A 13,105-nucleotide genomic window follows, 5' to 3' on the forward strand; every position below is an offset into this window, starting at 1 on the left:
TACACATCCAAGCCCCATTTTCTGGTGAGGCACACAGGATTCCATCAGTGTTTATTCCAGTGCTTCCTGTGGTTATGAATCACTGTCCTCCCTGCCCCATACCCATTCCAGGGGTTCTTCAACACCACGGATCAGGTCCAACCCACCACGCCATCAGTCATCACTAAGTGGGCTGATGGGCTATTTTAGCAGTAGAATCAGGGCTCTGAAGCCGCTTTATTCCATCCCCCAGGGTTTGATGATGTTTTTTTCCCTAGGTAATTAAATGTGTGTCTCGTGGACCTGGGCTTGGCTGGAATGCACGAGGGTCCTGAAGATCTTACCATAGCTTCCTTCTGTTCGATCCATTAAGAGAAGATGGCGAAAGTCAACATAACTAGAGACCTCATTCGTAGGCAGATCAAGGTAAGCGTCCCAGATCTCTAGATCAAAGTATAAGATCCTTTCTTTCCACACATTGACTTTTCAGATGAAAAAGGTATAGCTGGTGACTTGCCTCGAGTCACATAGCTTGTTAGCTGTAGACCTCGGACTATGTAATGAAGGTCTCTCGCCTCCCCATCAATTTCCCCATCAATTTCTACCTCTGAGCTACACCTCTAGCCCTATTTTTTTTTTTTTTTTATTAATTTGGAAACAATCTCGCTGAATTGCTGAGGACCTCGCCAAGTAGCTGAGGCTGGCTGTGAACCTGTGATGCTCTTGTCTCAATCTCCCAAGTATGGATTACAAACATGTGCCACCAGGCCCGGCTGACCTCCTCATCTTTTAATTATGAACATGGAAGGCATAGAGACTCCTTATCCAAGCACTTGTGCATGGGCTGCTTAGAGTACTGTAGTGTGTTTGCTTGTTTTTGTGGTACTGGGTATTGAACCCAAGGGCATTCTACTTCTAAGCTATACCCCATCCCATCTTTCTTTTCGTTATTTATCTATTTATTTATTTTTGTGGTACTGGAAATTGAACCCAGAGGCATTTTACCTTTGAACTATACCCCCAGTTCGATGTTATTTCTTATTTGGAAACAGGTTCTCGCTAGATTTATGATTTTTGCTGAGGCTGTCTTTGAACCTGTGTTCCTCCTGCCTCAGCTTCTCAAGTATTAGGATTACAGGTGTGTACCACCACGCCTGGCTAAAATACTTTTTTTTTTTTTTGCAGTCCTGGGGATTGAACTCAGTGCTTTCTCCCTCCACGCTTCAAACCCAGTCCTGTATTGTGTGTGTGTGTGTGTGTGTGTGTGTGTGTGTGTGTGTGTGTGTGTGTTACTAGGGATTAAACCCAGGGACATTCTACTTCTGAGCTACACTTCCAGCCCTTTTTTAAATTTAAATTTGTGTGTGTGTGTGTGTGTGTGTGTGTGTGTCTGGGGATGGAACCCAGGGGCATTCCACCTCCGAACTACACCTTCTGCCCTATTTTTTATTCTTTTTTATTTATTTATTTATTTATTTATTTATTTTTATTTTTTATTTTTTTGCAGGCCTGGGGATGGAACCCAGGGGCATTCAACCTCCAAACTACACCTTCTGCCCTACTTTTTATTCTTTTTTTTTTTTTTGCGGGCCTGGGGATGGAACCCAGAGGCATTCGACCTCCGAGCTACACCCCCTGCCCAATTTTTTTCCCCATTCTTTATTTTGAAACAGGGTCTCACTAAGTTGTGGAGGGCCCACTAAGTAGCTGAGGCTGTACGCGAACCACAATTCTCCAGTGTCAGCCTCCTGAATGCTGGGAATACAAGGGTGCGCCACCATGCCCAGATTAATTGTTATTTTGAAAGAGGGTCTTGCTAGGTTGATGAGTCTCACTACTTGCTTAGATGTACTTGAACCTGCAATCCTCCTGTCTCAGTCTCCCAAGTACTGGGATTACATGCATGTGCCACTGTGCCCTGCTGTATTTTTTTTTTTTTTTTAATGGTACTGGGGTTCCTGGAAGCCCTTCTACCTCTGGGCTACACTCCCAGACCTATTTTATACTTATTATTTGGAAACAGGGTCTCTTAAAGCTGGTGTGGCTGGCTTCAAACCTGCACAATCCTCCTGTTTCCGCCTACCAAGGGCGGGGATTACAAGCGTGTGCCACCACGCCCGGCATTTTGTTTTGATATAGGGTCTTGTTAGGTTGTTGCAAGTGTCGCTGATTTGTAGAGGCTGGTATTAAACCTGTCTTAGCCTTCCAAGTAACTCGGATTATAAGCACGCACCTCCACACCCAGCTACATCTGTTTTTAGGTGGTGCACACAGGCGTGAATATAGCTTCTTCGTGTTGTTCCATCTGCTGTGTTGTACGTGTCATATAGAATCTGGGGCATTCTTAGTCCCAAGGCAGCTTAGACTCTTTCTTCCCTTCAAGGCTCTCCTGTACCAAAATAAAGCCTGTCCTTCGCGGTTCGTATGTCGAAGATATTCTGATACCGGTGAGGTGAATCGATGACTGGATAGTCCATTTCAGTTAGTGGGGTGGCCCCAGCTTTGTTGGGAAATCCAGAGTAAAGGAGTCATAGATGTTTAATGGGAAAGACTCATCCGAGGCATGATGTGCTTCTGTGGTGGAGGGACCCCAGGCTCAAGTCAGGAGCCTCATCTCATCACCGTGGAGTAACTATTTACTTGACTAGTCAGTTCACTTCTTGTGCCTTGGTTTTATTGTTAAGTTATAATGCTAGCTGTGTGTGGTAGGTCACGCCTGTAATCTCAGTATGTAGGATGCCAAGACAGGAACATCACAGGTTCGTAGCCAGCCTCAGCAACTTAGTGATGACCTCTGCAACTTAATGAGACCCTGTTTCGAAATAAAGAATAAAATAGGGCTGGAGTGTAGTTCAGAGGTAAAATATCCCTGGATTCAATCCCAGGACCCCCCCCCCCACATTATAATACTATCTGTCTGCCTCTAAGATATTCTTGAGAATGAAATCTAAATAAACATGAGCAAGTTCTTTTTTTTCTTAATCGGTACAGGGGCATTTTACCTCTGAGCTACACCCCAGCCCTATTTTGTATTTTTGTGTGTGTGTGTGTGTGTGATACTGGGATGGAGCTCAGGGGCATTCTACCTCCAGGCTATACCCCCAGACCTATTTTATATTTTATTTGGAAACAGGGTCTCACTAAGTTGCTGAGAACCTAACTAAGTAGCTGAGGCTGGCTTCAAACCTGTGCGATCCTCCTGTCTCAGCCTCCCAAGTGTTGGGATTACAAGCATATGCCACCATGCCTGGCTTTTATTATTTATTTTGAAACAGAGTCTCACTAAGTTGCGGGAGACCTCACTAAGTAGCTGAGGCTGTTTGCAAACTGCAGTCCTCTGGTCTCAACCTCCCGGATGCTGGGATTACAAGCGTGCGCCACCACGCCCAGCTGAACATGAGCAAGTTCTTTGAAAAAAATTAACTTTTTGTTGTGCTGGGGATTGAACCCAGAGAAATTCTACCTGTGAGCCATACCCCCATCTCTCCTTATATATATATATATGTATATATGTATATATATATATGTGTGTGTGTATGTGTATGTGTATGTATATGTATATATATATATTTTTAAACAGGGTCTCAATCAGTTGCCTCACTAGTTTCTTAGGATGGTCTGGAAACTGAGATCCTCCTCTTTCAGCCTCCCAAGTACTGGGATTATATGCATATGCCACCATGCTCAGCTCTCTTTGAAAATTTTAAGTGGTAAAAAATTTTAAATAAGCCAGGCATTGTGGCACACACTTGTAATCCCAACACTTGGGAGTCTGAGATGGGAGGATTGTGCTTTGTGGATAGCCTAAACTACTTAGTGAGGCCCTCTACAACTTAGTGAAACCTTGTTCCAAAATAAAGAATAAAAAATAGGGCTGGGGGGTGTGGCTTGGAGGTAGAATGCTCCTGGGTTCCACTCCCAGTACCAAATAAAATATAAAATAGGTCTCGGAGTATAGCCCGGAGATAGAAGGGATCCATCCCCAGTACCACCAAAACCCCACACACACACACAAACACACAAACAAACAACAACAAATGCTGGTGAGGGTGTGGATAAGTGGGAACTCTAATACATTATTGTTGAGAATACAAGTAAGTTCAACCACTTTGGAAAACAGTATGGTGGATCCTCAGAAGAATGGGAGTGAATCTACCATATGATCCAGCAATACCACTTCTGGGTATCTACCCAAAAGAATGGAAACCAAGCTACCAAACTAATGCATGGGTATCTATGTTCATAGCTGCACAATTCAAAATTTCCAAACTAGAACCAGCCAAGAAGTCCATCAACAGATGAATGGATTACAAAACTATGAGATATGTACACAATGGAATTTTACTCAGCCATAAAGAAAAAAATTACATCATTTGCAGGGAAATGGATAGAACTGGAAAACATTATGCTAAGTGAGATTAGTCAGTCACAAAAAGTAAAAAACTGGATGTTCTCTCTAATATGTGGAAGCTCGAGAGAAAAAGAGTTAAGGGGGAACTTTACATGAAGAAGGAAAAACCATAGATGAGCAAATAAGGTGACCTGAGGGGGATGGGAAGGGGAAGGGGAAATATCCTGATGTAAACGATATATAGTCACAAACATATCAAAATATATCACTAAGCCAAACATGAGGAGGGACTTGGGAGGGAATGGGGTGGGAATTGGGGAAGGGCTAAATGAGTGATGTGTGCATATATGCCTCTCCCATCTTGTTTCCCATTAACATGTATGACTACGCCAGGCATAGTGGTGCAGGCTTGGAATCCCAGTACTTGGGAAGCTGAGACTAGAGGATCACACGTTCACAGCCAACCTAAGCCACTTACTGAGGCCCTCTGCAACTTAGTGAGACCCCGTTTCAAAATAAAATATAAAATAGGTCTGAGATTATAGCTCAGAGGTAGAAAGCCCCTGAGTTCAATCCTTGGTACCCCCCCCCCACAAAAAAAGAGTAAAAAATAGAGTTAGGAATATAGTTCGGAAATAGAATGCCCCTGGGTTAAATCTCTAGTAACACACACACACACACACACACACACACACACACACACACACACACACACACAGATGTATGACTACAATGTACCAATAAAAAAATTAAAGTTTAAAAATTAAAGTAGCACTTATCATAAGTCATGGCCATCATCTAGACCTGTGAGTGTGTGAGTGCGTGCCTCTACAGGAGCCATGGTCTTTCTGTGTTGTATATTTTCCCTGCATCCCTGAATACTTATCATTCATTTATGGAGTTCCTGGAGGGGTATCATTAGACTGAGGAGTCCTCAAAAGTAAGGACTGTTACTAGAGATACAGATTCAATGGGTTAGTTTTTTGTGTGTGTATTCCCCATAATATATATCCTAAAGCATATATCCTAATATATATTCTGAAATATATATCCACCCCTTCCAACCTAAATATGAAAACAGTCCCTATTTGTTGTTTCTGATTTTTCTTTTTACCTTTTTTTTAACCTAGTAGCCTAATTTAGTGCTTAATTATACTCCTCTCTCTCTCTTTCTCCCTCCCTCCCTCCCTCCCTCCCTCCCTCTCCTCTCCTCTCCTCTCCTCTCCTCTCCTCTCCTCTCCTCTCCTCTCCTCTCTCCTCTCTCCTCTCTCCTCTCTCCTCTCTCCTCTCTCTTTGCGATACTTGGGATGGAACCCAGGGGCATTCTACCTCTGAGCTACATCCCCAGGCCTGTTTTTCATTCATCATTTTTGAAACAGGTCTAAGTACAGAGAGCCTTACAAAGTAGCTGAGGCTTTCTGCAAACCCATGATCCTCCTGTCTCAGCCTCCCAAATACTGGGATTACAAGTGTGTGTCACCATGACTGGCCTCTCTCTCTCTCTTTTTTTGGTGGTACTGGGGTTCCTGGAAGCCCTTCTACCTCCGGGCTACACTCCCAGACCTATTTTATATTTTTATTTGAAAACAGTGTCTCTTAAGCCAGCGAGGCTGGCTTCAAACCTGCGCGATCCTCCTGTCTCTGCCTCCCAAGCACAGGGATTACAAGCGTGCGCCACCACGCCCGGCTCCTTCTATTATATTTTAATCCCTGCTCAGTAGTGCAAACTCCTGTAGGCCAATTCTTTGTTACCTTTTGTAGCTCCCATGGCGCCCAGCACTATGGGGCTGGCTATAGAAGAGGTGCATAGTAAATCATATTGAATTGAATCAGTGCAACTCACTGCACTTGTTTTTGTCCCCCAGGAGCGGGGTGCCCTGAGCTTTGAACGGCGCTACCATGTCACTGACCCCTTCATCCGGCGGCTGGGCCTAGAAGCAGAGCTGCAGGTAAGACATCCAGTTTACAGTGTAGACACACATGGCATGTTCTCCATTCTCTGCTTACAGAAAATCTTCTTGGCATTATTCCAAGTATCGATAAGTCATACCTGGTATTACCTCTCCTTTTATTAGGGAGCTAAATCTGCATCCAGTTTCGTGATTGATATGGTCATATAGAGATTACTCTTTGAAGGCTGGGCATAGTGGCAAACTCTTGTAATCCCAGTACTTGGGAGCCTGAGATAAGAGAATCGCAGGTTATAGGCCAGTATGTGGTAACTTAACAAGAGCCTGTTTAAAAATAAAAAATAAGCCGGGCATGGTGGCACACACTTGTAATCCCAGCTTTCAGGAGGCTGAGACAGGAGGATCGCTATTCGTGGGCAGCCTCAGCTACTTAGTGAGGCCCTCTGCAACTCAGTGAGACCCTGTTTCAAACTAAAGAATAAAAAATAGGGCAGGAGGTATGGCTTGGAGGTATAATGCCCCTGGGTTCCATCCACAGTACCGCAAAAAAAAAAAAAAAAAAAAAAGGTTCAGAGAGGCTACAGGCCCTGTCCAGGGTGACCTGACAAGGCCATGGAGACGCACAGCTGGTCCGGATGCTCAGCCTTCTCATTGTCTGACATGGAGACTCCACAGTGTTCTTGTGTTTTTGTTTTTTTTTCTTCCTTTAGATCATGTTTGAAGCCAACTTTTAGCTTCCTACCCGAGTTGGTGTTATCTATAGGTTGAGTAAGAATTCTTTCATTCCTCTGGGTTGGTATTTGGATTTTTTTTTTTTTTTTTTTTTTTTTTGTGGTACTGGGGATGGAACAACTCAGGGGCATTCTATCTCTGAGCTACACCCCCAGTCCTATTTTTTATTCTTTAAATTTTTCCCTAAGTGGAACATTTTGCAGTGTTTAAAGACAACTAGAAGAGTACCTACTGAGCTTAAGAGGGGTAGAGGCCAGGAATACTGCTAAACATCTTACAGTACATAGTATGGCAAAGAGTGTGCCACAAAGAATTATGCAGTGCTAAGGTTGAGAAGCCCTGCTGTGTGGGTGTGATTTGATAGTAACTCGTTGGCCGGGTCTCAGCTGTGCCTCCACCTAAGCCAATAGTATCTCTGCCATCTCTTCCCGCTTTGATAATTACTCCAGAATAGACTCAGAAACTCTGTGTGTGTGTGTGTGTGTGTGTGTGTGTGTGTGTGTGTGTGTCTGTCTGTCTGTTTTTGTGTCACTGGGCATTAAATCCAAGGGCATTCTAACCCTGAGCTACACCCGACCTGATTTTTTGTTTTGCAACAGGGTCTTGGTAGGTTGGTGAGAGTCTTAAATTACTGTTCCTGGCCTTGAATCTATCTCAGCCTCCCAAGTACTGGGATTACAGGCCTGAGCCATCACACCCTGCTTAGAAACTTTTTCATACCTAGGACTGGATCCTCTCTTTTGTTTTTTAAAAATTTTTACATTATGTACAAAATGACAGTACCCCATGCCTCTTTAAACTGCACCCTTCTAAAGGATGCCTTGGCTAGGACCTGTAGTAACAAAGCATGATATTAATGATTGTATACAATTTGTGTGTGTGTGTGGTACCGGGGATGGAACCCAGGGGCATTGCACCTCCGAGCTATACCCCCAGTTCTATTTTTTAGTTAGTTAGTTAGTTTGTTTGTTTGTTTGTTTATTTATTTATTTATTTATTTATTTATTTTTATTTTGGTGGTACTGGGGTTCCTGGAAACCCTTCTACCTCTGGGCTACACTCCCAGATCTACTTTTTATACTTTTTTATTTGGAAACAGGGTCTCTTATGCCAGTGCGGCTGACTTCGAACCTGCGCGATCCTCCTGCCTCCACCTCCCAAGCGGAGGGATTACAAGCGTGCGCCACCACGCCTGGCCAGTCTCTATTTTTAAAACAGGGTCTCACTGAGTTGCAATGGGCCTTGAGCTAAGGCTGTCCACGAACCTCAATCCTCCGTCTCTAGCTCCTGAATGCTGGGATTGCCTACTTTTAATTCTCTGTCTGCCACTGGTGAGATTTAACAGAAGTGAGAGCAGATGGAAGGAAGAAGGGGTTTGAGAGAGGGTCAGGAGTTGGAAGTGTTTAATTTGAAAGCCTGTGGTGGTACCTAGGCAGTTGACAGTACTAAATGGGAAGGTGTTCTGGATTATAGGGAGAGATCTGCAAACTTTAAATGTCTGTGGAGACTTGGAGAGTAGGGACCAGTGACTGGGGATGTAGCTCTGTACTAGATCACTTACATGCCTAATGCCCTAGGTTTGATCCCCAGCATGAGGGAGGGAGGAAAGGAGGAAGAGACTGAGAGAGGGAGAGAGGGATGAGAGAGAATGAATAGGGATCAATTTAGGATTTAGCTGTAAAGCATTCCAGTTTTCAGAGGTTGAATGTAATCTAGGGAGATAACAAAGAACAAGAAAGACTAGTCAGTAATGCAGAAGTAAAAACAAAACCAAGGAGGTGGGTATTTGTAATCCTAGTAAAAGGGAGGCTGAGACTCAGGATTGAAGATTTGAGGCCAGCCTCAGCTACTTGGTGAGGCCCTCTGCAACTTAGTGAGACCCTGTTTCAAAATAAAGGATAAAAATAAGGCTAGGGTGTAGCTCAGAGGAAGATGCCCCTGGGTTCTATCCCCAGTAACACCAAAAACAAACAAACAAACAGACAAACAATCCCCAGTTCTGCAAAACAAAACAAAACCAGGAAAGTATAGTGGCCAAGTAGTGAAAGTATTTAAGAAAGGAGTAAAGCTGGGTTTGGAGGCGCACACGTGTGGTCAGCCTCAGCAACTTACTGAGACCCTGTTTCAAAATAAAAATTAAGCCGGGCATGATGGTACATGCCTGTAATCCCCGCGCTTGGGAGGCTGAGACAGGAGGATCGCACGGGTTCGAAGCCAGCCTCAGCTACTTAGTGAGGCTTTCAGCAACTTAGTGAGACCCTGCTTCCAAATAAAATATAAAAAAGGTCTGGGAGTATAGCCCGGAGGTAGAAAGCCTCTGGGTTCCACCCCCAGTACCACCAAAAAAAACCACAACACATTGCTACTAAGTACTTGGGCCCCTAACTCCTGCAAAAGACACATACTGTTTTCTTTTATTAAAAAATATTGAAGAGGGAGAAAGATGGCGGTGGCTGCACTTGCAGCTATAGCAGCGACCACGGCCGCAGCAGTGATGGTTAGCAGCAGCCGAATAGGATATGCATCCCCCTGAGAAATCCTGGATAACAGATTTTGATTTAATAGCTGATTGGGACAACACACAGAAACATTTCCAGTCATGACTTCCTATCTGAAATATAGGAGAGAGAGTGGAATATGGTGGAATTAGAGGCAAGACGGCAGCGTGGCGCCCGCCACTGTAAGAAAAGTGATTTTTTAAGGGATATCCCAGAAAAGATCAGAAAGCAGACTGCTCCTGCCACACATGCACAGCAATACTTGACAACAAAATACTCTAGGAGAGACCAAGAAGGTGGTGGTGGCGGCGGCCAGTATTCAGGAGAGGCAGACACATCCAACCAAATCCACCTTGAATTTTTGAAGAAATCTCTCCAAAAGTAGACGGTTCCTGCCCCACATGCTCAGGAACCCTGAACAACATACTATGTAAGAAAAAGTTTTGCAGAGATGGACCAAAATGGTGGTAGCGGCAGCGGACAGTATTCGGGAAAGGCAGACAGATCCAATCCAATCCACTTTGAATTTTTGAAAATATCTCCCCAAAAGTAGACTTCTCTTGCCACGCATGTACAGGAATTCTAGACAACATACTATGTAAGAAAAATGTCTGGGGCAAGTTGGAGGGAGCCCTGCCCATATTGCTGGGCCGATTCACTGTGCCAGGTGTCCCAGGAGACCTCCTCTGTGCTGTGCTGCGGGTCAGGGTATGCTTGGAGCAGCAGATCCCACTCTCCATGGTGCGACTGTGAGCCTCCGCTTTCAGTGGGGAGATAAAATCCATTGCTGCTAGGGAATTAGGCTCTCAGCTTCTGCAAATGACAGGTACTGTTTCTCCTACTAAAATATATGTGGAGGGAAAAATAGGAACATCTGTAAACGTCATGCCCACAGTGACAGGAACCAGAGCCGGCCAGGCGGCAAGGCTGAGTCTGGAGCCAGTGAGGCCAGGCCCAGAGCTGGCCGCGGAGTGAGGCTGGGCCGGAAGCCTGCCTCGCGGTGAGGCTGGGTCTGGAGCCAGTGAGGCCGGGCCCAGAGCTTGTTGCATGGCAGGCCTGGTTCTGAAGCCTGCTTCACAGCAAAGGGCCAGCGGGTTTTTTTTTAACTCTGTGGCCAGAAAGCAATAGAAGCTGCCGCTGCCTAACCTAATCTTTCCGCAGATTTCCAGATCCAAGTGACCTCTATTTTTAAAAAAATTGAGGCCAGGCGTGGTGGCGCACACTTGTAATCCCCGCGCTTGGGAGGCAGAGACAGGAGGATCACGCAGGTTCAGAGTCAGCCGTGCTGGCTTAAGAGACCCTGTTTCCAAATAAAAGATATAAAATAGGTCTGGGAGTGTAGCCCAGAGGTAGAAGGGTTTCCAGGAACCCCAGTACCACCAAAAGAAAAAAAAAATTGGTTGTGAGTGGGTCATCCTGTCAAAGTTACTCACCTTCTGGCTTTCAGGTTTTCAGTAAGTGGGGATAAGTGTGGAGAAATAGAAGCTCTAATACATTGTTGGTGGGATTGCAAGTTGGTACAACTACTTTGGAGAACGGTATAGAAGATCCTCAGAAGAAAGAAAACAAACTTTACATATGATCCAGCAATACCACCTCTGGGTATTTACCAAAAAGAATGAAAACCAAAATACCAAACTATCATAGCTGGACAGTTCATCATTGCCAAACTGTGGAGCCAGCCAAGATGTCCTTCAGTGGATGAATGGATTTCAAAACTATGGGATATGTACACAGTGGAATTTTGCCCAGCCATAAGGGAGAACAAAATTATGGCATTTACAGTAAAATGTCACAAAAATAAGAAATCAGATGCTTTTCTTAAAGTGCAAAATATTAGGGAGAAATGGGTAACAGGAGGAACTCTAGATGAAGAAGGGACCCTGTAGAGGAGAAATGAAGGTGACATCTGAGGGGATAAGAGGGAGAATAAGGGAAGCTCTTTAAAGCACATGATGTACGTCGGGAAGCCAAGCATGGGTAGGAGGGAGGGGGAGGGAAGGGGTTAGAGATTGATAGGGGCTGATTGGATGATGTGTGCATGTTTATCTCCACAAGTTTTTTTTTTTTTAATCCCATTGAGATGTATGAGTACAATGCACCAATAAAATTTTATTAAAATTTTTTTTTCTTAAGCTGAGGTTGGTGGCACACGCTTGTAATCCCAGCACTCAGGAGGCTGAGATTGGAGGATTGCAGTTTGCAGACAGCCTCAGCTACTTAATGAGGCCCTCTGCAACTTAGTGAGACCCTGTTTCAAAAATGAAGAATAAAAAATAGGGTTGAGGGTGTAGCTTGGAGGTAGAATGCCCCTGAGGTTCCATCATCCCCAGTATCACACACACAAATATATATATATATATAATGTTAATATAATAAATAAAAAGTTTCTTAATTTCTCAATTAACAATGGAGCAAAGTACAATTTGAGACCCTATCTTTTAGGAAGGAAGGGAAGGGGAAAAGGAGGAAGAGAGAAGCATGAATGATTAGGAGTCAAAGATGGGGTAAGAGAACAGAATCAATAGTAAAAGCTCCTGAATTTTTTGTGCTTTTTATTATGAATATTTCTTTATGATCTGGGCAAATCAGTTTTTTCACAAATTTCCTAATTTTCTATTTTGTATACTTTTGTTGTTGTTGTTATTTTGTGGCACTAGGTATTAAACCCAGAGTCATTCAAAGCATTGTATTAAAAAATTACCTGAAGCCGGGCGTGGTGGCTCATGCTTGTAATCCCTGCGCTTGGGAGGCTGAGACAGGAGGATTGTGCAGGTTCGAAGCCAGCCTCAGCTACTTAGTGAGGCTCTCAGCAACTTAGTGAGACCCTGTTTCCAAATAAAATACAAAATAGGTCTGGGAGTGTAGCCCAAAGGTAGAAAGCCTCTGGGTTCCATCCCCGGCACCACACACACACACACACACACACACACACACACACACACGCACACTACTTGAGTTAAGCCGAGCATGGTGGTGCACGCTTGTAATCCCAGCATTCGAGAGGCTGAGACTGGAGGACCATGTTCACGGCCAGCCTCAGCTATATAGTGAGGCCCTTTGCAACTCAGTGAGATCCTATCTCAAAATAAAGAATAAAAAATAGGGCTGGGGGTGTAGCTCGAAGGTAAAATGCCCCTGGGTTCCATCCCCAGTACCAGAAAAAAAAAAAAATTGAGTTACTTGACATACCCCTTTTCATCTTCCTTGATTCAATCTTCCTTCTTTTTTTTTTCTTTTTTTTTTTTTTCGGAACTGGAGATTGAACTCAGGGGCATTCTATCTCCAAGCTGTACCCCCAGCCCTATTTTATTTTTATTTGGAAACAAGGCCTCACTAGGTTGATGAGAGTTTCACTACTTTCTGAGGCTGTCCTCAAACCTTTCTCAGCCTCTGAAGTATTAGGATTACAAGTGTGTACCGCCAGGCCTGGCTCTGTTTTGTATACTTTTTTTTTTTTTTTTGGTGGTACTGGGGTTCCTGGAAACCCTTCTACCTCCGGGCTACACTCCCAGACCCATTTTTATATCTTTATTTGGAAACAGGGTCTCTCAAGCCAGCGCTGCTGACTTAGAACCTGCGCGATCCTCCTGTCTCCGCCTCCCAAGCTCGGGGATTACAAGCGTGCGCCACCA

At 44.2% G+C, this 13,105-nt stretch overlaps 1 protein-coding gene across 4 annotated transcripts in view; it reads left to right on the top strand.

Annotated features, from left to right (window-relative positions):
• Nucleotides 1-357: 357 nt before the first annotated feature.
• Nucleotides 358-13,105, top strand: part of WDTC1 (WD and tetratricopeptide repeats 1) — a gene marked incomplete at both ends in the record, with an annotated part of 53,872 nt that continues 41,124 nt past the window's right edge. For 3 of the 4 annotated variants that reach the window (XM_080692939.1, XM_080692940.1, XM_080692942.1), the window contains 2 exons: nucleotides 358-405; nucleotides 6,196-6,279. In XM_080692939.1, the coding sequence (XP_080549065.1) occupies nucleotides 358-405; nucleotides 6,196-6,279 (132 nt within the window). The remainder of the gene's footprint in view (nucleotides 406-6,195; nucleotides 6,280-13,105) is intronic. The other variant, XM_080692941.1, reaches the window with a different exon arrangement.

This window comes from Muscardinus avellanarius (assembly GCF_963383645.1).
Source record: "Muscardinus avellanarius genome assembly, chromosome: 3".
NCBI classification, from domain to species: Eukaryota; Metazoa; Chordata; class Mammalia; order Rodentia; family Gliridae; genus Muscardinus; species Muscardinus avellanarius.